Source organism: Eulemur rufifrons, chromosome 7 (genome assembly GCF_041146395.1).
Source record: "Eulemur rufifrons isolate Redbay chromosome 7, OSU_ERuf_1, whole genome shotgun sequence".
NCBI classification, from domain to species: Eukaryota; Metazoa; Chordata; class Mammalia; order Primates; family Lemuridae; genus Eulemur; species Eulemur rufifrons.
This window is the reverse complement of record NC_090989.1, coordinates 43,831,460-43,857,356: the sequence shown is the minus strand read 5'-3', so window position 1 is coordinate 43,857,356 and position 25,897 is coordinate 43,831,460. Positions and strand designations below refer to the sequence as shown.

Genomic DNA, 25,897 nt, shown 5'->3' with positions numbered 1-25,897 from the left:
CTTTACTACCAACTAGAATTCACAGAAAGCTGTTAGTAACTAGTATTTTTTACTTTGAGTATCACAAAAGGAATGTATATTTTTATATTAAAATAATCAGATTGCGTTTTTCTCTGCTTAGCACATTTTTTTGTGCTGATCTTCAAAAATGGACTACTAAATCAATTATTGAAAATATGACACTCACACTCCACCGATGACACGAATTGATCCAATTCCATGGAAGCCCCCGTTATTTTTTAAAAAATTAGGGACAGAATCTATATGTTCACTAAATTCCTTGGCCTCTCCATGGAAGTGAGGTTTTTCATAAATAATAACCTGAAAAATATGAAAAAATTATTTAACATCCTCATATTTTAGACTAGATACACATTGATTTAAGTGATACCAAAGACCACAATGTGAAAAAGGACCACTGTCTTTTTCATTAATATATACTTACAACATAGCACAGTGTCTGATATTCACAAGGAATATGTGAGTCCTTATCATCATAAAGGTAAAAGTCTTAATAATATGTTTCTCTCATATTAATATACTTGAGTATAATTACATTGTTCTGGTCCTAGGACCATCTCATAGAGTTAACTGTCTTATAACTTATTCTTGAAATACCTTTATAAGTTTATCCCTGGGTTTAAAATTTAATATAGACCTGGCCTTATATTTACTGAATACCCCCTATAAGAAATAAACACTCTCTAGAGATTCCAGAGTATAACAATAAGTTACCTATTGATTTGAGAAAATACATACATACTATTTCTTACAACACTAACTGTTCCTATGGTCTTTATACTATCTATTGAGAACAAAAACAGATGAAAATTCTTGAATTTAAACACGAAAGTTCCTAAAAATAAGAAATTATTGAAAAACTGTGATTTTTAAAATTGGATATTTGACTCAAATTGGGGGGAAGTGCAAGGAGTATTATAGGGAACAAATTTCTAGCATTTTATTTACTTGAAATTTGGATTAGTACTGTATTTCTCTTCTACTATTTTGTTGTTCTTTACTTCCCAAGTACCAGCTGCCCTAAGTATGGGGGAGTGATAAAGTGATAATAGCATTAATCTATACACACTCTATCACTTGGTCCTATTTGTAGTTAGTGAAATAATTTGTGCACAACTGGCAACCCAAGAACTTGGCAAATACCCCACATTTAAACACACTAAACCAAAAAGTTACAGCCTGCTCATTTCTGAAAACTGGTAACATTACACAGAATAAAAAAATATATAGTACTGCTTCCACTGTTTTCTACATATTAGATTTTCACTGTGTGCTGCATTTGAATTGATGAAGTTTTATTTGGGTTTATATAATACACGTTACGTATGCTGACAACATTCAAACTAAGGAGCAACAATTATTTGATAAGCCAGCCATAAATAAATACCTAACAACTTGCAAATTATGATTTTCTATGATAATCAATCCATTCACATATACCTACACCCTGTCAAATTGCAAGTGTCCAAGGAAGACCCAGACTGTGACAGCTGAAGTTCTGATTCACCAGGCTAGGAGACTGAGACAGGAGTCACTGAGTGTCACAGCTAATTCTACATCTTTTAGATCAATAGTTTGCAACTTTTGACAGCATGCTAGAATCACCTAGGGATCTTTGAAAATTCTTGACCACACCCCAAATCAAAATAGTATCTCAGACAGTGGAACTCAGGCATGACTATTTTTTAAAACTTTAGCAAGTATGATTCCGACATATGGTCAAGGCTTATTAGATACACTTAGATACACAAATTTTAGAAGACTCCATCTATGCAACTGAGAGAATGGTAGTCAGTTCCACAAATTAGGATACCCAAAAATGGGAGAGTTGGAAGAGTTATGTCTCGTTTTGGAGGAGAGGCAAAGGATGGATGAATCCCTATTTCACACCTTCCTCTAGAGCTGCTGTAACCTAAGCACAAGGAGGCCTGTTTGCATCTTTGATCACTGCACTAGTTTTCCTCCTATTTTTCTTCACACGCATTTTGCAATTCTATTTCCTCCTTTCTTTCCCCAAATCTGCTTGATCATGGCACCACTGTCACCTCACTGTTCACTGCCCTCTACTCCTCCCTTCAAATATTCATACTTACAAACTGACATCTATCTGATAAGAGCTACCTACACTTCCTTCGGATCACTCTTGACCTTTTTCTGAACATCACTTCCAAATGCCTGCTAGCTAGCTCCACTTGAATATCTAGCTGCTATCTCAAGACCCCCAAAACAAAAATCGAACCTATCATCTTTCCACCTTTCCACGCTTAGTGGGTGTGCCTGGGCTGCCAGTGCAGACCTGCATCTTTGCAGACTGACCCCACTCTGCATTCACAGCCCCAGGTGCGCCCTCAGCAAACATTCCGTGCGCTCGTTCCCACCACACAACATGCATTAGCTAGGTATTATCATATATTGAGGTAATTTTTTTATTCTAATAATTCAAAATACTTAACGATTAGTACTCAGACTTTTTAGCTTGTTACAAAAATCTGTTCAAGACTTACCTTTAAGTTCATAGGCATTTCCACTTTCAGTCCACCCTTAAGATGACAAGACATTTTAATATTAGGTATGTAAATATTTAAAACATTTGAAAGCAATATTTTGAAAGTGACAAGTGTAGGTTACATAGAAAATCTGATTAGTGAAGATTACATACCAAATTTAAGTTGTGGTAAATTTTAAATTTTAAGCACAGAACTCTACAGTAGTCAAAACCAAGTCAAACTGCTCTACATCAATGTAGATGGGGCAAGAAATCTTAAAAGAGGTGTCTCCCAGATTAACACTACTGCAAGAAAGGCAACTGAGCTTCAGTCCTTGAGCACACACGACCAGTCAATATTGAACCCCACTGCAGAGTGTCCCAAAAAGGAGAGCGGAATTGCTGTTAGATTTAGAAATCTCATTTGGCAGAGTAGATTTCTTAGCCAATTAATCCTAATGTCTTCCCTGCAATTACTCGGGCTTTCTAAATTTTATAGCACTGAGCTAACCACATTTCCTCTTTCAAGTTCTGCCAATACTTTTTATCACAATGTCTTCGTGACCTCGAGGTTGTACAGCATAAAAAGTAACCCCCTCCTTACAAAAACCCTAATTCTGTAATTTTCTAGTTTCAAATGCTACTCCACATTGTGGTATTTCTTAAAATTTCTCAGTTTGTCATGGTTTCTATTTTTTAAAAAGGCACAGAACAACCAGAAATGGCTTATCATATACCCAACATTTAACTGAACAGTTTGCTCCTCAAATAAAAATGTTTACAACAAAAAGAAGTACTGTAAATACTGTAGGAACTTATTATCTTTAAGAAAGTAACACTGAAAGAACTGCCCATTTATTATTAATGCTGAGCTTTATCATTCATTACTGCAGTGAAAGAGTATAATTTACTACAACTAATGTTCTAATAATCATCCACAAAGCAAATTAAGAGCTTTATTAAATATTCAGAATTTTCACAGAAGAATACTTATAAGGCAACTGCATGTACTGTGATAAACTTGGCAAAATACAAAGTACATTCAGACATGTTACATATATTCTTTATAATATAAAGAAACAGAAAGACAATATGTAAATATTAATAGTTTGCCAATTCAGTAGTACATACGTTCATTTCTTGAGATTGAGATGCATGAGCAATCATCACAGCTATTTAATTTTGGACTCATGGATACCTGGGAAAAGGAACACTTATTTTTAAAATTTCTTACCATTTGAAGTGGATGCAATGATTTCATTTCTGCTGCAGAAATCTCAAAGAGCCCATGGTCCTCCTCCAAAACTGTAGCTTGCCCCTTAAAATTAATATCTGGGTAGGCAAGCCAACTAAATAAGAAATAAATGGTCAGTTAAAGTATAATAGTAATAATTCAGTTTGGTTCTGTAAGAGTAAAAAAGGCTACCAAAAAAAGATCCTCCATCACAGAATCATATTAGTAAAACATACTCAAAGTGATTAGCCAAACAGTATATAATAAGAGTTAACATGTTATTATTTACCCTCACACACTATCTAATATATTTTTCAAGTGCTAGGCCTTAATTTTCTTATTTTCCAATACTTAAAACATGTGGTACCTTTAATTCAAGCAAGATATAATTTAAAAAATCAGAACCATTATATTATATCTCATTCTTTTTTAAACTGGGGCAATCAGAAGCAGGAATTTCATCAGGCATTTTACATTTTGATCCACATTTTTAGAATTGGTATCAGTTCTATTGGCTGCCTAATGAACAGTATTTGAAATAAGATTCCCAAAAGAGCCATCTTATCTTCCAGCTAAGCTTGTTAATTACAGATATTTCTCATGGTTAGGGCCAATTACGGGACCTGCCCGAGAATTCTAATTCATGGTTAGGTGGAGATAAAAAATGATGTCCCACAGACCCCCAAATTGTACACTAACCATCATCAGAGTAAACAAAAATAGTGAAAGAGAGAGGAGGGGTCCACATAGAGCCAGGTGTACACAGGCTTTTGTGAATTGAGCCAATCTAGGACTGAATTTAGCCTGAACTCAGACCCGTAATAGATACCTTTGGATTCAGAGAGGCCTTGTATCAAATCCGTGCTCACCAGCTAGTAGCCTGGAACAAATCACTCATCTATAACATGAGGGTAACACCACCTGCCTTGCAGGAATAGAGGACTAAAAAATCAGAGGTATTTGATAACTATTAATATGTAGACACTCTAGAAATAGTTCAGGCTCGAGTTTTAGGCCAGGGACTTGTTTTTTCGTTTTGTTTTGCTTTTTGTTTTTCTTTATGTTTTCCTAATAACATTTCTCAGAATGTAGCCAGGGATATGTTTTTATTTCTTAATTGCAAAATTTATTGGATGAAAAGACAATGGCTCCATCTATCAAGAACTATTAACACGTCTGAGAATTCTGTATCTGCTCCTGTGAGCCATACATCAAGGCCTTAATCAGATCCAAAGACAGAATCTGTTTTAACCCCTACAGTAGTCTTTCTGGAGTGTCTAGGAGTATAAATAAAATTAACTAAAAACTACAAAAATACATATGTCACTTATTGAAATGTTAACTTTGGTGGCCATTGATCACTGTAATAAAGAGAAACTGATACATACACTCCTGACTTCACAGTGAAGGACACAGATTTGGCGATATTCAGTTCTTCCAAATTAGGGATTGCCCGCTGTATATAAATAGGACAACATGCTGGGTCAGACTGTGGACAAAGCTCTATCTCTGGAATGCTGCAATCCTGAAAAAAAATAATAATTTGGCTTTGAAATCATCTAGAGACACACAGTCTAGTATTCTCAATGCTCTGGACACGCAGTCACAATTATTCTCATTGTTTAGCTGAATTTCTTCACAATAACAGCATAAAGGAAATATTGTTTTTCCTTGCCCATTTTTTTTTAAAAAGTTTTTCTAAGGAGTTCTGTTAATAATATAAACATTATAAATATTATTAATGGAAAAATTGTTGTCCCAATTTTTCTGCTTTGTTTTTTAAAAACTTATTCCATTAAGCAATGTTCAGACTTACCAAACTAGTTGAGTGCCAAGTGTCTGTAAGCCTTCCTTCTTAGAAACATAACAAAGCCATAAGGGAGGAAGGGAGTTAAATAAAAGCTGATCTCATGGGGAACATGAAAAATAAATAGAGAGGCACTAGCCCCTTCAGTGTGTTTATCTAATTTACATTGACAAAAGAAGTAGGAATTAGAGGTGAGGGTAAAGGAAATCTGTTTTCCTACTTGTAGGATTCTGGTTTTTTAGTGCAAGTTGGTTTGAAGAAGAAAAGCATTATGAAATTTGACCTACACTCCATCACAGTCTTAAAAAATTATGAACCTACTGTCACCATGTCCTATCAAATTCTCCTTTAAAATTTCACTTGTGTATATCTCTTCTCACTTATTTCCATCGTCATGGCCCTTGGTTGGGCCCAGATTCTGATTACGGGCCTACTCACAACCACCCGTCAAGCACGAACGCCACTTTCCTTATGACACTCCTTGGCTTAAGATCCAATCACATCAAATTCATATTTCTGTTTATCTTTCTGTAATACAATATGGAACCAAACCAGCAATCCACATGAATGTTCACAACTCTGTAGTCACACTGATCTCTATGCATCTCCACTCCCACTCTGGCCTCTGTATGCTTTGCAGATGTTTCTCCCATCCGAACTAAAGAATTATCTGTAATCATTTTTTTTTTTTTTCCAAGGGGTGGGAGGCTGTGAGGAGGGGGTTCAGTTTCCTTGTGGTTTTTTTTTTGTTGTTGTTGTGTTGTTGAGACAGAGTCTCACTCTGTCGCCCCCGGTAGAGTGCAGTGGCGTCACTGTAGCTCAATGCAACCTCCAACTCCTGGGCTCTAAGCAATCCTTCTGCCTCAGTCTCCTAGGTAGCTGGGACTACAGGTTTGTGCCGCAAAGCTCAGCTGTTTTTTTTTTTTTTTTTTTCCCTTGGTAGAGATGGGGTCACACTCTTGCTCAGGCTAGTCTCCTGAGCAATCCTCCTCCTGCCTCGATCTCTAAGAGTGCTAGGATTACAGGCATGAGCCATTGCACCAGGCCTGTAATCTTATTTATGAAAATCTCCTATAATAGTTGAGTTCCAACTCAAAAAAGGCCTCGTTCTTTCTTGGGAATCAAAATCACAATTATTTTTCCCTTCTCTGAAATTACAGATATGCTTCCTATCTGTATACACCACAATCTACCTCAATATTCATGAGTGCTTAAATATACAACTCAAATTTCATGTGAACTTCAAATGAATATGCTTTAACCAAATAGGTAAATGCAATAACAGAGGTGACATTTATTAGAGACTAAACTATATTTTTATAGTGATTGTAAGTTTTGTATAATTTTAAAACTGAAATTTTCTGACTTTCAACTTTTCCCTAAACTGAATTATCATTTTGTTAACATGTAAAAGCAAGCAAATTTACACAGATAATTTTTGGAAAATTAGTTCTAAAATGCAATATACTAAAGAAGCATAATCTAAAATATCCTTTAAAGTATAAAAGTATATTTCCTTCTAAAGTTTTAGCTCAAAAAGAGCCAGAAATATCCAGAACCATCACCTGTCAATCTTCAAGGCTCTTTTGTATGCCTTGAAATAAGAATAACATTATTTCAAATACTGCCATATAATGTTCCCCTAGGGATATGAAGTACAGTAACAGAATACATAACTAAGTGTCTCATACAAACAAATTTCCTCTGCATTGTGTTATACAAACAATGTTTGGGTGGTGTACTCTAAAAGGAAAAAGCATTCAAGTCTACAACAACACAGAAGGAAACAGCAGAAGTATAATGATTACTAAAACAAAGAAAATAAACAAAAATGAGAAGGCATATGTTCTTACCTATCTTCACTAGAAACTTAATTTCTGCTCTAGTTGGCTGAAAAAGATTTCACTAATAAGTTCTATCTTTTTCCCAGAAATAACATCTTTTGGAAGACTTGTATAAGTATTCACGGACAAAGGCAGTCAAACACTAGCAATTTAGGGGCACTTCATAGTAACCTAGCAATAATAAACAGTTTACATGGCTTCCTCCCAGACTTTTCTAGTCACGCTATACTTTGCAAATATACTGGTGAAATTTGCAAGCTTGGGCTATTATGGCAACTAGTTGAAATAGAGACAAAGTCATAGGAGAGAAACAGGGTAGCAATGAACTACAGTTAACAAAAATAGTAAGAAAATCTATTTGTCTCTATCTTACATAAGATACTGTGCGTCCCTGATCTAAGGGACTCTCGCTTGGCTCATTAATGAGGGCATGACCTAAGTAACTTCTGACCATAAGAAAAATGTCATACCTCTAAAAAGAATATCAAATGCACAGTGAACATAATGATCTGCAATACTCATTTATTCTAATTTGAGAAACAAAAGCACATTAGTGAAGATTGATTGCACTGCTACTCTCATCCTTAATATTCTCACTGGGGAGGGACAAAGATGACCCTTGAGTGGAATCTACAACTGCTGATAACTAAGGGTATCTGAGGTTATCTGTTCACAGCAAAGTACAAACATCATGAAAGAATTATCTTAACATTAAAGTTTTGACTGCACAGATGAGAGCAACTAAAGTTAAGATGATGAAACAAGATAGGCCGGGCGCGGTGGCTCACGCCTGTAATCCTAGCACTCTGGGAGGCCGAGGCGGGTGGATTGCTCAAGGTCAGGAGTTCGAGACCAGCCTGAGCGAGACCCCGTCTCTACTAAAAATAGAAAGACATTATATGGACAACTAAAAATCTATATAGAAAAAATTAGCCGGGCATAGTGGCACATGCCTGTAGTCCCAGCTACTCGGGAGGCTGAGGCAGTAGGATCGCTTAAGCCGAGGAGTCTGAGGTTGCTGTGAGCTAAGCTGACGCCACGGCACTCACTCTAGCCTGGGCAACAAAGTGAGACTCTGTCTCAACAAAAAAAAAAAAAAAAAAAAAAAGAAACAAGATAAAGTTGGCATAGGCCTAGGTGAATTTGGCATGGAAACAACCACCATGGAAGTGAAGCTATCAAAAGGCAGAATTTTGACAAGGTTGGAAAAAGGGAAGCAGTTTTATGCCTGATTATTGCTTTGTAAAATATTTAGAACAATGCTAATGCCTTTTCCGTTCAATGCTCAATAGTTTTATTTTCCTTCCTCACAAAAGGTTGCTAGCCTGTCCAAGACACATGGGCACTAACTAAAAAATGATTCTAAGAACAATAGAAGGAAGGAAAAAGTGCAAACATGATTTACTCTCTTATAACACATTCTAAGCAAATGGAGAATGTGCAAATATCCATGCTCACCAGGTTGAATTTGATTTTATTATTGATTTTCAGGGGAGTGACTGTTTGCCATATATTATTCATATTTTTTCGAACTAGGCCTGGTATAGTACCTGATTTCACAAGGATGGCACAAAACCACAAGTTATATAAATCTCAGAAGATGTGAGTGATAAACTAATTCTCCATTTCAAGGAATTTCCAATGCGTTAGCTAATTAAGTGAGTACTCAAATGCTGTTGGCAGAACTGAACTGCCTGCAGTTAAATCTTTCAATGAAAATGGACACTGTTCTTTCCACTTTACCCATCTTAATCTGGCAGTACCACCAAGCCACCAATGCTCCCCTCTGTATCTGAACAAAACTGGCTCTGCCAGGAGCCTAGCTAGCTCATGCTGCCTAGGCTCCTGTTTATCCTTGCAAGATTCCAATCAGGTGCTGTCTCCTCCAAGTGAGGTGCCTCTTCTGTCTGCCCACAGGGCCCTGGAGGGCACTTCTCATGTCATATGGTCATGTGACTCATCTGTCTCTCCCCTAGACTTTAAGCAACCTAACATAAGGGACTATATCTCACTTGTATTTCTGTTCCAGTTGCATCGGGGCCAAAAGCAGGCTCAAATATTTGCTAGATATATAAATATTTACATTTTTACAGAAAATATTGACTTACACAAAATGTATGCAGGCAATCTTTTATGAAAGCTCGAGTTTTTCTGTATGCTATATTTAATTTGTCTGTATAGTTGTGCAACTATCAAGAGTTTAATAACATTGATCCAAACCATCATGACAGGGTCCACTTATATTTTTTAAGTATATAAATGAAATCTCTATAACTTGAAAAAATGTATATACATACACACACATGACTATCACACGAGTAACTGCACTATATCATGCATGTATTACATCACTGCTGAAGGAAATCTTAAGAATACATGGGAAAATTCTGTCCTTATCTGATATCTGTCCTTGTCACTAATTCACCTCTCCTCTAAATCACAGAACTTTTATATTGTTTTATATTGGAAGACCTTCCTCATCTTAGTATTAAATAATATTTTCTAAACAGAAAATAAAAAAGCAACACCTTCCCTTCCTCTCCTCATCCACCTTTCTTTACTTCCCCTCATACACACAAACACATGTACACACACACATTAAGATGTAGCAATCTACACTAGAAAAATATACACTTGGTAATATCAGCCTTTTTTCCTAAAGAATCCTGAACAGAATACTCCTAATGTTAGTAAAAATATATACAGTACATCATGTACCATTTTATGAACCAGATTATTGTTAATATTTTTAGCTATCATTCACTGTTATGCTTTATATAAATTCAAAAGATTATCAACGATAATGAAGATTAATAACATTAGCACAAATATTACCAACCATTTCTAAACACTGCTAGGCCACAGCAGTTTTACTATATGACGAAATGAAACAAAATATAGGGGAGAAATCAACAGCTGTTACCTTTAACACACGTTTGATGGAACCCAATACAAAGATTCTCTGTGGATGCTTTCTGTTCTGAAGAATCCAGTCACGATTTAACACCTTTTCCCCTTCTTCTAACACACATTTCTGACCTTGGAAATGTGGTTTCTCATATAAAATCCAGCTAAACAAATATAAATGCAATGATCAGTTATATTTAATTTTCTAAGAAATGAGGCATAAAACAAACGATACTTAGTATCACAGATCATTTTATGTACTTTAATTTTTTAAATTGGATTATCTTTCACTATTAGCATATAATCCCATTTTTGAAACAATGATATAGGTTAATTTAAGCATAGACAAAAAGTAAAAGTAAAGAAAAAATAAAAGTGCATACAACTTGGAAATAAAAATACTTCCTGAACATAGTACCACAATATATGCCTATGTCTCTATTTATGTATACATGCACTTTATAGATATTGCATACACAAAGCTATACATTTATATTAAAATGATAGTTTAATAATTCCAGATTATACTTCTACCCTAATTTTTCTATTGCTGGATAATATAGGACATGTGTCACATTTTATTATATGAAGACAACCCTACACCATACTGACCAGGTTAGGTTAACCTAAACACTGGACAAGGAAATTCTAGCTCCAGCATGTCCGTGAGATATGGTCAGTAATAATAAATAACATTTTCCCTCACTTTTAGACCATACAAAGATTCCTTCACTTCTTGAGCATGTCAGCTATACAAGTGATTTTAGCTGTGTGGCCATCACATTCCTTAGCATCCCACAAATTCTCAACTCATTTTCAAAGCTATGCTTCATTCCACTGAAGCAACCAACTCGACCTGCCAAACTTAGCCCACTAATAATGCAGTTACAGAATGGTATTGATTGTATATATTAACATCTCACAACTTAACTGCTGCTGACCTTAAGCACGAAAATTAGACATTTTCTGCTACAGTAAATAAAGAGAAAAATTAAGTTATAAAACACTAATAATGTTTCAAAATATTCAATCAAAAACTAGGGAAAGAGAATATAACTTTAATAAAAAAGATACAAAAAAGCATAAATGGCAAGAAGACATACTTAGTTACACAAAAAACGCTATAAAATTTTAAGAGATTTCTTACCAGCCCCTTACAACTTTTATTAGTACCCCATTCGGAAACAACCATGACGTAGCATCAGGAATATTACAGTAAACCTCTTGTTTATATTTACTTCGATGTAGATCATAGATAACCATCTGCAACATATAGTAAATAGGCACAATCACTAATTTTTAGAATGTATTTTAAATTCTAAAGTGTCCTAGAATATAGAAAAATATCCTAAATACATAAAAGCAAATATTACTTTAGATGTTAAATCCTTGACTAAAATAATCATTTTTTAAGTCAGTTAAAAGTATTTATCTTAAACTCTTCAAGCCTAAAAGCAACCTTATTTTTCACCTTTTATCTTAGTCTACTTGAGAAAGTTATGCTTACCTTCCCAGGTCTTGGGTTACATCTGAGAGTTTGTTTGTCAATGTTCTGAAATAATAAAAGTATAAAAGTAAGGCTTCAGAAACATCAGTAGAAAGATACATAGTTCATTTTCATTTTCATCACATATTTACTTAGTGACCATTATAAGCAAGGAGCTTCTCTAGATACAAGGAATATAAACGCAAATATACATGAAAATAGTGTCAGCTCTGCCTTCAAGCAGCACATAGCTTAGAAGGGGGAAATAAATGACCACAACTAGCGTAACTCTTCTAAGTGGGGGACCCACAGGTAAAATACTACGGAAATGTCAGGTTATGGAAATGGCACCTGCTTGGAGGTGAGGTAGGTGATGGCACAAGGAGCTTCAGAAGAGGCTTTTCTGACGAAGTGTTATTGAGAGGGTCTTGAAAAAAAGGATGTCAGTGAGTGAAAAAATGTGCTAGGTTGGAGTTGGGATAATTGAGAAAGAAATTCCAGGAAGAGAACCATCTTGAGGAAAAAGTACTGAGGTAGGAAACACAGAGTGTGTAACCACACCCTGGGGAGACAAGAACTTGGGGCCTTATAACAGAAAATGAAGACATTCCACTTAATTTCACAGGGCAATGGAGAACCATGAAAGAAACATTTCTGCAAATCCCATCGTTTCTTTTAAAATGACTTTGCTTTGCAAGGTACCAGTTAGTCTTCAAGTATCACTATTTGCTACTAAAGCTGTTCAAGGCAAAGATGCAGGCCTTGGGAATTCTCCAGAAAGTATCATGACCTTGGGAATGCCAGAAAGGAAAGTCCCACATTCGATAAATATATTAAACATATAAGTTTCCAAATCAAAGAAAAATGTAACTGAATTTTGAAACATTTTCCAGTTACAATGTTTTCAATTTTTTATTCAAATTAGGCTGTTCACTGCCCTGCTTTGTATGAATATCAGCAACTACAGTAAGAGGCTGCTGTCAAGCAAATACTTAAAAATTTCACCCAACAGAAATACTTTCATGAGACACACAAGCCACTAGTAGACTGACAAGTTTCCCATGTTCAGTACCTTGAGAAATTCAGAATGTTGTCACACTTAATTTAGTTTGAAAAATATTAGTGAAGGACTGCAAAGTAACTTGCTTCTCTATTATGCTTTTTAAATTCTGACCAAACAATTTTGTTTTCCCAATGTAACAGTCCACTAAAATACATGAGTTACGATACACTTCAACCAAAGAATAAATCTGGTATTTTTAAAAAACAAACCATACAACTTCAAAGCACTGATTTTCTTAATAAGCTTAATTTAGATAACTTCATGACCCAAAGCTTTGCTTCACTAGGTAATAAACAAAACAACTTACCTCTATGAATGGGCTCAATCTGCCTGAGTTGTCTTGAACACGGAAATACTTTGACACCGGCTCCTGAAAAATCCCACCAAATCTGGCTCCTTTTTCCGAGGAATGAGTTTTGGAAGTCTGCAAATACTGATGATAAGCGCTCTTTAAAGAAGAATGTAGTTTAGAAGTAAGGTCAGATTTTTGGAGAAATGAGGCCTTTTCTGGCCACAGACCAATTTGCAAATTGGAGGTAGTAGGTTCATTTGACGTGACATATGAATTCTTAGAAATTTCAGTGCTTTCCTGGTCATCCTCAGGGTAAAATGGGATGGAAGAATCTAGCAACTGGAAGGTAACATGCTCCCTCCTTTGAGCTCTCAGGCCTCCTTTATACAATGCTGCTTCCTCCTCCTCCTCCTCCTCTTCCGCCTCAGCTGCCTGTCTGTCATTTCCATCAAAATTCATCTTTAAACGCTCGGACACCGACTGGAGAAGCGATAAAACAGAAGAGGGCTGGTTTTCACTCTCTCTTGATTTCATGGAGCCATGGTGACCCGGGGAGACCTCACTGGAGAGAATGTCCTCCTGCGAGCTGTCGTCCTCATAAATGGGAGACAAAGCTAAGGGGTAAATTTTGTACCTTTTGGCCTCCACTGATAAGAACATTTCTGAACTATCACCGTCAAATGTCTCACCTAATTTAGTATCTTTTTCAAAGTGATGGACAAGGTCAGTTCTACTCTCTGACCTTTCACACGCCAGCACGGCCATGCTGTCAGGGGACATATCAGGAAACAAGGCAGACCGTGTTCTTCTTGCTTCTGCAGAAGCATACTTGTCCTCCTCGTCTCGAAGGGGCTCTTCATATAATATAGTAAAGGAAGAATGTTCTTGTTCATCCTGAGAAATAAAGGCTAAATCATATTCTCCTTTGTCATGGCTATAATCTAGATCTCTCCTCTTGTCACATACCGCAGTAACAGACATTCTTTGGTCTAACCTTACCACGGTATCCTCAGGTTGGAAATCTGGCATTGCTAAGGCTGGATAGCCCTCATAATCCTTGCTTAACGTAGGTGGTTCATAGCCCCTAAAATGTGAAGCAAGTCTGCTGTCGTGCGCTATCGTGCCTTCCTTTATTTCAGTGGGTTCTTCCTTCATTTCTTCAACACCGCCTTCAGCATACTCTTGGGGTGCCTTTGCAGTTTCAAATATAGGAGGTATGGCTTCCACTTGTGTAACGGTAAATTCCGGTCCTCTTCCATGTGTTTTCTTGACATCCGCCACCGTGGGTAACACTCTGTGTCTCTCAGTATCCCCACCAGAATCTTCTGGGGATGTTCTTTCCATTTCTATCATAGAGGGCATGGACACGCTCGTTCCAATAGTCTCTTTAGCATTCCTCTTGCGTGCTTTTTCCATGTCTAAGGAGGCAGGTGCTGCCTTCTTGTGTGATTCATTCACTTCTACCACAAACGGTCCCATTTCAGTGTTCCTGATGACCTCCTCAGCATCCTTCTGGTGAGTAGTTTCCATTTCCAACGCAGGTCTCTCAGTCTTTCCAGTAATCCCTTCTGCATTTTTTTGTAAAACATTTACTACCTCTAACATAATAGGCATTGCCTCAGTTTTGCCACTATCTCTTTCAGCATCCTTTGGGTAAATATTTTCCATTGCTAACCTCACAGGTGTCACTTCAGCCTTCACAATAGCCCCTTCAGCATCATTTTGGTAAGTATCTTCCACCTCTAATGTAAGAGGTGGCACTTCAGCTTTTTCAGTAATCCCCTCACCATCTTTTTGGTAGAAATTTTCCGCTTCTGACACAGATGTCACCCCGGTCTTGCCAACATCCCCTTCAGCGTGCTTTTGGCAAATACTCTCCATTTCCACTGTAATGGGCGTCACCTCTGTCTTTGCGATATCCCCTTCGGCATCCTTTTGGTAGATATTTTTAGCTTCTGACATAACAGGCATCAATTCAGTTTTGCCAACATCCCCTTCAGTAGCCTTCATATTATAAGCTTTTTCCACTCCTAAAGTAACAGGTAATACCTCAGTTTTTTCAATATGCCTCTCAGCATCTATTTGGTTTGTTTCTCCCATATTAAAAACGTCAGTTCTTGGCTCCGTTTTGGTGATATTTAGTTCCACATTTGTTTTATGCGTTCTTCCCATTTCTGACATTGGAGGGACTGCCTCATATTTCATAATGTTCAATTCAGCATTCTTTTTGTTTGTTTTTCCCATTTCTAACATGGAAGGCATAAGTTCGATTTTTCCTATATTTGCTTCGTTATCCTTTTTGTGTACTTTCCCTATTTCTGACACTGCAAGAGGTGTGTTTTTACTATGCCCCAGCAAGCCTTTTTCAGACATACATACAAGACTATCAGACAAACTGCTTTTGGATGTACCAGGGGCATGGATGTCATCATTCACAAATGGAGGCCATTTGAAATTTAATACAAGAGTTCTTGTACCCTCTGTCCCAGTTTTGTGATTATCTACATGCTCTACTTCTGTTGTTTCCTTACAGTCCTCACTGCAAAATAAATGTGTTTTTACCCTATCATCTAACCCTTTATGTGGCATGTCATTAGCTAGTAAAACAGCATCTGATTCCTGCAAATTTATGCTATCAGACTGTCCAGCTCCATTCCCCAAAAATGGGGATTTTTGGTAGAGAACAATTTCTCTTCCTTTAATTGACTCTGTACCACTAACTAGGTTACTTACAGAGAAGAATCTACTTAATATTTTATTTTCACTAATTTCATGTGTGCTTTGATTAAATGCCTGTTCAGATACCAAGAACTCCCTAACTACATCGTGTGGCTTAACACTATCACTGTTCAGAATTTTTGAAGTATTAGCCTGAAATTCAGAATCCCAGGTATCTTCAGTATCTTCAAAAGCGTCATTTGTCAATTTTTCTTGGGCTGAATAAATAATCTCATTGACTAATTCCCTAGCTTGTTCTTCTAACAAACAAGATACATTAGTTGCATCAGAATCAAAAAGGAGACTCTTCTCACCAGCTGTAGGTGAAACACTGGCCTTCTCTTCTTTGACTTCTGACACATTTTCCATGCCCTGCTCTTCCAAACCCTCTGTCAGTTGGATCCCTGTTAGCATCACTTCTGATGGGTTTTTCTCAGGCATGTCTTCTTTTGGGGTACCTGGATTCATTATCCCGTCTATGGCTGTTAGCTCCTGGCAGGTACCAACTGTGTGTTTGGATTTTAATTCTTCCCTGACAGAATTAAAAATCTCCTCAGCCAATGTATCAGCCTTTTTCAGTAAACCACTTTTAAGGTCCAAAAGTTGGTCATGTGCTCTTCTCCTAGCTTCTATGCGTTCAGCAGATGCTTCAGAACACGGCTGGCTTGAGCTGTTAACTGACGTTGGAGCCCCAGCAACTGCTCCAGTCTCTGCTTCCATGGGATTGTCAAACTGGGTAGCGGTTGGGAAATCAAGAGATACCTTCCCCGTATGAACCCCAAAATGTTCCTGAAATGGGGTCACTTCTGCCCCTACTGAGATAGGTGTTTCAAATTCCAAACAGGAGCTATTAGGATACAGCAGGTTAGTTGAAGAGGTGCCTTCACATGTGAGATCTTTGGTGACTCTTACAGAATCAAGATTTGGGGATTTATGTGAATTTATAACCATGCTAACTTCTTCAGAGTGACTAGAGGAACAAGATACGTTATCAGTACCACTACTTAGAAAGCAAGTGTTCTCTTTCCTTCTGTGAGATGAGGCTTTGTTTCCTGATCTTAGCACAGAAGGTACATTAAGAAAGCTCAAATCCTCAGATGCAAAAACATATTTTTCCAAACTGATATCAGAACTTAAAAAAGGTGAATTTACTTTTATGCTGTCAGTTTCTTGAAATTCTGGGGAAATATTAGTTAAGCTCAGTTGTGCCATTTCTGGGAGACCAGAAATCTCTTTAGTCCCACAATTATCCAAAGATTGATGAATCGCACAAGTATTGACATCACAATTCTGTGCTATTTGCCTAATGACTTTCTCATCCTGAACAGGTGGTAAAATCCCAGATATAATACTTTTGACAAGAGCAGGAGGAGAGGTTAAGGTGTCTACTTCTGTTTCTTGTGTACCTTGATATTTAGAGGCAAGTGGAGGAACCTCAGCTTGGCAATTCTCTTTAAGGCTAGAAGCTGAACATTTCTCTTTAATCCCCTTATGGTCCATCGGTTGAAAACTTTTGTACTGTTCAAATTCTAGAGAAGTTAATTCTGATAAAATAGGCTTTTCTGGCTCATCTGTAATTTCAAATGGATAAGAAAAAATTTTATCCTGAGAAATGTCTCTGGGCTCTGTCTGGGAAACAGATATCTCAGACAAGGGTATTGTTTTTCCTCTTCCAGACTGAGATTCAACAGGAACACTCTTCTGACCATCAACTTCAGTGTTTGACAAAATTTCAGCAATGTTATCAGTTTTGGTTTCCAAGGACAGAGAATCAGACTTCTCTATCATGTTCTTACTTGCATTAGTGTTTGAAGGCCTTAATTCTGCTTTATTAGGGTCTTGAGATGAAATTGAACTGTGCTCCTTAGCGAGGCTTCCAGACTCAAAGTTCAGTGGGTCCATCCCAGTTAAGTAAGTGCTACTGGCTTCAAGACCTAGAGGAACCTGGCATTTTTCACTATCAAGAAGAACGTCTTTGGAATCAAGAACTGCAGGTGCATGATCACAGTGAGGGGGAGGACTCTTCCTGTCTGCAGACTCCACAGGATCTGCCACATTTTCTTCTTGATGCTTGGCAGGCTGATAGGAAATGCCAACAACATCCCCAGTTTCAATGAGCACAGAGGAACCCTCATTCTTTAAAACAGGAATGTCTAACTTGCTCAACATCCCAACTCCAGAAACAAAGGTAGGAGGTGAAGTATTGAAAGTTGATTTTTTAGAGTCAAGGGTAAGAGCTGTTTTAGCATCAGGTGATACTTTGGCTTGTTGAGGACTCTCAGAGTCAAGAGGAAATTTGGAAATGTGATTTCTATTAAGTTCAAAATTCGATGTAGGTGCTATTTTATTAATACTTTCTAAGCTTGCTACAACTGTCGATTCACCGATGTATTTTACAGAGGCTGGGTCCCTTTGATCTTTTCTAATAATGTGAGGAGTTTTGTCATGTGGCCTGAAATCAAGATTTTTGGCTTCTGTTTCAAACAATTGGTCAGTATCTTTGGGTGATGACTCAATTCTATCTTCTAGAGCTTTTACATGACTTAAAGTTATAGGTTCACCAGCTGAGGCACTTTCTGTTTCTGGCCTGATTTCTGTAACAGCCAAAGTTTTCTGTGAGTCTTGAGCAGACAACCTCTTTCCTTCATTTACAAGTTCTGTGTCTGTCACAGCATGTCTCTGAAGAGCAGTGGCACTGGTGTGATTGGCAGACTGCTTTGATGAGTTATCTACAGTTTGCTTGTCAGAACACTCACTCTCTGGCAGCTGCAGAACTTCATGCCTAATTGATTTATTTGGACTTGGCAAATTTGTACTTTCTTGTTCAGTAGTGTCACTCCCATCAGATTTACTAGAAGAGAAGTCAGAAATAGCAGGGCTCTGAGGCTTAACATGCTCTTCTCTTTGCACCAATGTCCTATTACTCAACACAGAGCTGTTTTCTTTTATCGTATTTCCCACTGTAGTTAGCCTTTGAAAATCTGGACTGCAAGGCACTTTGCTATTACTTCCTGTCAACAATCCTGAATATACCAAATTTTTGTCAGTCTGAGAAACTGGTACACAACTTAAATGGTGCTGTGAGTCAGATTCTTCAACAGCGTAGCTGGAGTTAGTCACAGAAGAAGGGGATGATCTGTTTCGCTCAGGGCCCCCAGGATCATTTATATTTAAATGAGCCTTAGAAGCAGCAGTATTGTGCAGTTCTGGGTTGTTTGTCAGATGACTTTCTGTGTTGAGACTTATTTTGCTAGAATCAGGGTCTTCTAATGGACCTTCAAGCAAATATCCTTTTGTAGATGAGTCTGTGCTAGCTGATGATAACGATGGCACCAGCCCAGCCTCGATTTCACTTTCAGGGTCAGTGTGTGTGTGCGTACTAGAGTCAGAACTTTCATTTTCTCTGTCCAAGTTATTCACAGTTGCCAACACAGTCTGTTGCTTTAAATATTTCCCAATTTGTCTGGGGCCTCGATACGTTGCATATGTTACTGAAGGCCTCTCCGGTTTACCATCAGTTTGTCTGTAAAAGGAAACAGCATGGGAGTATCAGGATATATAACAACACTTAATAGTCCCAGCAACTGTGGTAGAATATATCTTTCAAACACCACTTCTCCTAATATGTACTAATTTGGTGAGAAAATACTGGAATGCTTTAAACTTATCTTTATTTAAAAAATAATAAATTGACAAGCAGCACAGGGCAGCATAAAGAATGTCTGAGCTCCTTGGAACTGTTCCTTCTTACCCAATTACATACATGTCTCTGACTGTGGTTAATGGAGAGAACACTGGGCTGATGAGCCTAAGGCTTGAGAGCTACTTCTAATCTCGTAGTGTCTAAGGAACCACACTGACTTTGTGCCTTATACTGGTACAATTTTATGGATACATCACTGTGATTTCTCCACATCAGAGCATCACAGCAAGCTTCTAGTCCTTTACTCTTAAGTGTGAATTTGAACAGCAACGTTCAGCACACAAGTTGGAGAAGTTTACAGGAAAACACATGCCAAGATGTCTAGCCCACAATAAGCACTCAGTGTATATTTGTTATCTCAATAAGTCACAGAAGTGCCTTTAAAATTCTCTTGTGTTCAGTTCTTCAAATATTCAATTCTTGTAGTAAGTATTAAACTGTTTGGGTAAATGCAGAAATCAAAAAGGATTTCTAGAAAAGGTAGAGAACCAACCCCAGCATAAAGGTCCTGATGCTCCTGGCACCCACCTTCCTCTGGAGAATCCACCCCTGTGGGTTCTCATGCCGTGCCATGCTGCCTTGTAGCCCTTCACATGCCATTCTCTGTCCTTCAATTCCAGCGTCAGAGAGAAACTCTGATGTCCCCTAAGACTCAGCTCACAAATCATCCCCACTGCAAACCTAACCCTCTACTACTAAGGTGGATATAGTTTCTGATCTATGGATGCACACACAGCACTTGCCACCTTAATAAAGATCTACGCACATATTTTCCCCACTAGCCTTAATCATCATTATATTTTTAAGTGCCCTACACAAGATTTGGTAAATAGTATAATACCTTTTTGTGAATTAATGAATCACCAAGTAAAGCAATGATATTAAATGCTAAGTAATCTATTTCAGACTAATATCTTAATTCTTACAGGTGATATCAAAGTGTTTTAAATTCTGAACTCTAATTACATTTTATTGTCCTGAATATAAAAACATATGGGAGAAAAATCTGATGTGTGTTCTACTTGATTTCAGATTAAACAAAACATTACTATAGAATCCATATGAATAATTAAGAAATCCATTTATCAGTATATTCCTAAACATACATTTTATCAACAACTTTAAAGCAGTAACATTAAGAATGCTAGATTTTTCTAAAAGATAAAACAGTAAATCTCCTTTGACACGTAAAAATGTCATCAACTCTGCCTCTTACATACTTTCTGCATTTTAGCAGAAACAGATCATCTCAACCTGTACAACTTCTGGCCCCTAAAATACTAACACACCATTACTATAAAAAATTGTGTTAGTTTCATTTATTTTTACTGTCCATTGTAAAGCAGCTAAAGGAGATGTGCAGAGAAAAGCTTTGCCTTGCAAAACTGGTTTTAGTTGCTGTAGGAGTTTCAGGTTAGGTCAAAGACTGTTATGAAACAAAGACAAAAGTTGGATAAGGCACCATCATTTGACATTTGGGTCTTTCTTTATAGGTATTTTTTACAAATCTAATCCTTTTGACGACAAGGTCCAGTAGATTATTTTTATTGATCTATGTAAGCATCTTACACAGAGCCCACTTCATGACATAAATATTTAAATATTGGATAATGTCTAAGTATCAGAAAACTAAGTTCAAAATGTCCTTAGATATAAATCCTATTGTTACATGCAACGTGGAGAAAAAATTTTTGTACACATTTAATTTTATTATGTAGTGATATTTCATACTAATTTTGATAATTTGTCATGTTTTACTCAAAGTGCACATGGCAGTAAGTTTATTAAACATTTAACTTGCAATTTCCAAAAAAAAAAAAAAATTGAATGAACAAAGGAATAAATGCAATAATACAAATAATGGGGAAAAAAGTTGGATAAGTCAACCTGTCTCTGAAAATATGAAAGAAGGGAAAAATATATATAGGTAAATTAATGTTATTGGTGAAATCTTATATCAAAATACATAAATTATTCAGAAAATACAAAAGCCTTTCAGAACATATAAAGATCCAGAGGTCTGAATAAATAACGGGTTTTTTTTTTTCTTTTGAAGGTTTAATGTTTTATACCTAAAACCTAGGGTCAAGAGGCTGCAATGTTTTTTCCCCAAAAGATCACCAAAATAATTCTGAAGAAATGAATACCCAAAGAAATGTTTATGATGTCAATGGAAGTAAGAAGAGATAAGGATCAGAATTTTATTTTTTAAGTACAGTAAATTTAGGTCCTTTTGCTGCCACCTCTCTAATGAGATCTCAAAATATTTTATCCTGCATCAATGTAGCTTTTAATCTGAAAGGACCTCTGATAAAATAAAGCACAGAGAAAAGACCACTCACTACATTTCAACTCATTATAATAATGACTTTTGGTAGTTTTAGAATCTTTTGTGAGGGATCACTGTTTTACATTTTTTAGGGCTTTCAGAGTACTTTCAACTAAAATGATTAAATTGATTTATATGCACTAGTTTAAACTCCTGCAGCACCTGTGGTGGAAATATTAGGTTATTAAGTATGAAATGTCCAATTTCCTTAAGTACCAAGTTTGACAGTTGATATCTCTGACATTTCACTTTGACACTTTTTTATTTTTATTGTGAAAGTATATCCTCATTTTCTCAAATGCACAGTTTGGCCTGTGAGCATCTTTCAAAATTTTTTTAGAGCAATTTTTGTGAAACCATGCATAAGTCAAAAATTTGTGTTATTTTCGAATGTGAGTTCCATTGTAGAACAAATGCTGCGCAGACAGCTTTAAACATCAATGAAGTGTTTACAAAGGATGTGGCTAATGAATGCACAGTATGTTGATGTTTTGGGAAGTGCCATTCTAGTGATTTTAATCTTAAAAATGAGCCACGTGGGTGACCTGAGACCAAGGTGGATAATGATGAGCTGAAAGCTGTAGTGGAAATGAATGCATCTCAATCTATGCGTGAATTAGCAGCAAGATTTGACATTACTGTTACAACAATATGGGACCATTTGAAACAAACTGACCAGGTAAAGAAGCTGGATAAATGGGTACCAGATGAATTAAATGAGCATCAGAAGAGAAATCATCTGGAAGCTTGCCTTTCTTTGCTGTCACAACATAAAGGTGAATCATTTCTATACCATATTGCTATGTGTGGTAAAAAAACAGATTCTTTTTTGGCAATTGCAAGCATTTGGCACAATGGTTGGATACAGATGAAGATGCTGAAACACAGTTCAAAACCGAATATTCATCAAAAAAAGCTAATGGTTTCTGTTTGGTGGTCCAGCACTGGTATTGTCCACTACAGCTTCATGAAACCTGGTCAATTAGATTCCAGCAGATGTCTTCTGCAACCAATTGGACAAAATGATGAGGATGCTTGCCATTAAGCAGCCGAGATTGGTCAACAGAGACAGGCCAATCCTCTTGCAAGACAAAGCTCAACCCACATGTCACACAAACAATGCTACTCAAACTACAGCAGCTGGACTTGGAAACTCTCTGTCACCCACTGTATTCACCAGACCTTGCACCACTTCTTACTACCACTTATTACAGGCTTTGGACCACTTTTTGCAAGGACAAATATTCAGTTCTCAACAAGTTGTGGAAAATGCCTTTCATGACTTCATCGCCATTCATTATCTAGGCTTCTTCACTGGTGGCATAAACAAGCTACCACTGAGATGGCAAAACTGTGTCCATAGTTTAGGCCCATACTTTGATTAACTGTATTGCTTCTTGAGATATAATAAACTATTGATTCAAAATTGGACATTTCATATTTATGGCCTAATATATACTTGTAGCTAAAATATGCATTGTTTATATTAAACAACTATATTATCATTATCATGTTTAAAGCACAGAACATCAAAGTTTCAAGCTAAGCTTCATGTATTATAATTAGTCCTTTCAGGTACTGAAGAGGTACACGCCTACTTTTTAAAAGGTTAGTCATTCCAACATTGTCTATTTTGTACATCATTCTTTCTTGGGGTGCAGTTAAGTCACCAAAATTGAATAATATTAAGAACATAAAATTGTCCTTAAATTTTTAATTTTTTCTCTAGTAAATAAAACAGAAATACCAAAAACATATAACTTTAAAAATAAGCTGAAGACGGAAAATTGAAAAGGTGTATTTTCACAAGCTGAATGAGAAAAGGGAGTATTGATTTTATGTATTATATAATTGTACATGGGACCGATAGCTTATCCTGCATACCAAGGGTATGTAATCCAAATAATAGTTTGAAAAAAGTAAACTGTCTTAAAATTTTAAATATTTAAGAGAATAGGTATAGGTACTAAAAATTTGAAAAGCTTTTATGGATTTCAGCCCAAGACATAAACATTCATCATGTGAAGGTTCATTAAGCCTCTATGTACTACATATGAGTATACTCTATTCTGGATAAATTCGATACGCTTGATACTACAAAGGTCAAGTAAAGATGTATCATTCTTCAAAAAAATTCTGTAATAGCAGCCTGAAAATAAAAACTATCCTTATAGCAAAAGTACCTAATTCAATTTTAGGAAAATATGACTGAGCTTTTTTAGCAGTAAAATTTATTTTCTTTCAAATTACATAAACTATCTTCTCTCATAATTTGGAAGGATTTTAACTTTTCTATGGAAAGAAAAGCTGCAAAACAAGCAAATTAAAAAAAAAAATCACACAAGAGTTTTGACAGAAGAGCTTTTCATTATGACGAATATGAACCTGTGAAAAATATAAGAATTATAACAGTACTTTTTAAAAAAAGTTTAATCCAACAATAAAGAATCTCTCTATATAAATTATACCAGAAACACGAGTGAATGTACAGAAAACAATCTAAAAAATGTTACCTATTACCGAACAGGTTTCCCTAATGCTTTTATATTGAAAATGAAATTTGCATAGTTAACAGTATAGGAAAACAATTACAAAGCTGTTTATTATTTTTAACTAAGTGAAGATGAAGTCATTTATAACGTCTTTTGATGAGAATTTTCTTTAATTTACTTCACATAATAGGTATAGGTTGAGCATCCCTAATCTGAAAATCCAAAATCCAAAATCCAAAACTTACTAAGTGCCAACAAGATGCCACAAGTGGAAAGTTAACACCTTACACCTTTGCTTTCTGAGGGTTCAATTTACACAAACTTTGTTTCATGCACAAAATTATTAAAAATGTTGTATAAAATTACCTTTGGGCCATGTATGTAAGGTGTATATGAAACATAAATGAATGTCATTTTTAGACTTGGGTTCCATCCCCAACATATCTCATTATGTATATGTAAATATTCCAAAATCAGAAAAACATCCAAAACACTTCTGGTCCCAAGAATTTCAGAGAAGGGATATTTAACCTGTAAAAACTTGTCTAAATTTTGAAAACTGTACTAATGGCAATCATAAAAGTATGTTTAGTAGTATAGTAATGGGCAGTGTTATACAGCACAGGTTATGTTATTCAACTGTCTAAATTAAGCCATTAACTCTTTTTAGTACACCCTGATTATCAATACCTACAAAAAGAAGGAATATTCATGCATGAGAAAGGCAATGTAAAACCTTCAGTTAAACCATTCCTCCCTATATAAATATAATACTGAAATTTTTGTAAGTGAAACTAAAAACTCCTAGCATTTTCAAAAGTTTAGGTTCTTCATTTTTTAAATTTATTTATTTTAATTGACATGTAATAATTGTACAAATTTATGGCATACACAAAGTGATGTTTTGATACATATATACAATGTGTATGATCATTACAATTAGCATGTCCATCACCAAAACCATTTATCATTTCTTTGTGTTAGGAACATTCAAAATCATTTCTTCTAGCTGTTTGAAAATATACAATAAATTATTGCTAACTATAGTCATCCTACAGTGCTATAGAACACTAAAATTCATTCCTTCTATCTAGCTGTAATTTTGTATCCATATACCATCCTCTACCTACAGAACCAAAATAACTAACACTTAAAATGTAGATTTTCAAAATTATTAGTAAATAATTATCTATATAAATTATTTAAATAGCATCTAGAAAATTTATTGCAAGCAGTCCTTTATCATACTGTCACTCTATTACAAAAATGGTATTCAACTTCTAAATTATAATTCTTAAACAAATTGACAATTGTCAACAGGAAGTTACTGAAACCATAATTCTAAGCCTGGTAAACTGTCTGATTTCTAAAGTTAGGCCTGAAAGAAACCTGTATTTCAGTCAAACTGGGAGTCCAGTGGTCTTTTCCTTTTCCCCTAAATCAAAAATCACCGTTCTTCGCTGAGGTGGTTCTGGAGAATTGCCTCAAGCAATTATTCTATTAATAAGGAGGGCTT

The 25,897-nt window shown here is 36.1% G+C and overlaps 1 protein-coding gene across 1 annotated transcript in view; it reads right to left on the bottom strand.

The window, feature by feature from the left end:
- Window positions 1-25,897, bottom strand: part of CRYBG3 (crystallin beta-gamma domain containing 3) — a 104,671-nt gene that overhangs the window by 42,095 nt on the left and 36,679 nt on the right. The window contains exons 4-11 of the mRNA XM_069472475.1: window positions 13,155-19,380; window positions 11,806-11,850; window positions 11,446-11,561; window positions 10,315-10,462; window positions 5,129-5,265; window positions 3,741-3,855; window positions 2,526-2,561; window positions 188-321 (exon numbers count right to left, since the gene is read on the bottom strand). Of these exons, the coding sequence (XP_069328576.1) occupies window positions 188-321; window positions 2,526-2,561; window positions 3,741-3,855; window positions 5,129-5,265; window positions 10,315-10,462; window positions 11,446-11,561; window positions 11,806-11,850; window positions 13,155-19,380 (6,957 nt within the window). The remainder of the gene's footprint in view (window positions 1-187; window positions 322-2,525; window positions 2,562-3,740; window positions 3,856-5,128; window positions 5,266-10,314; window positions 10,463-11,445; window positions 11,562-11,805; window positions 11,851-13,154; window positions 19,381-25,897) is intronic.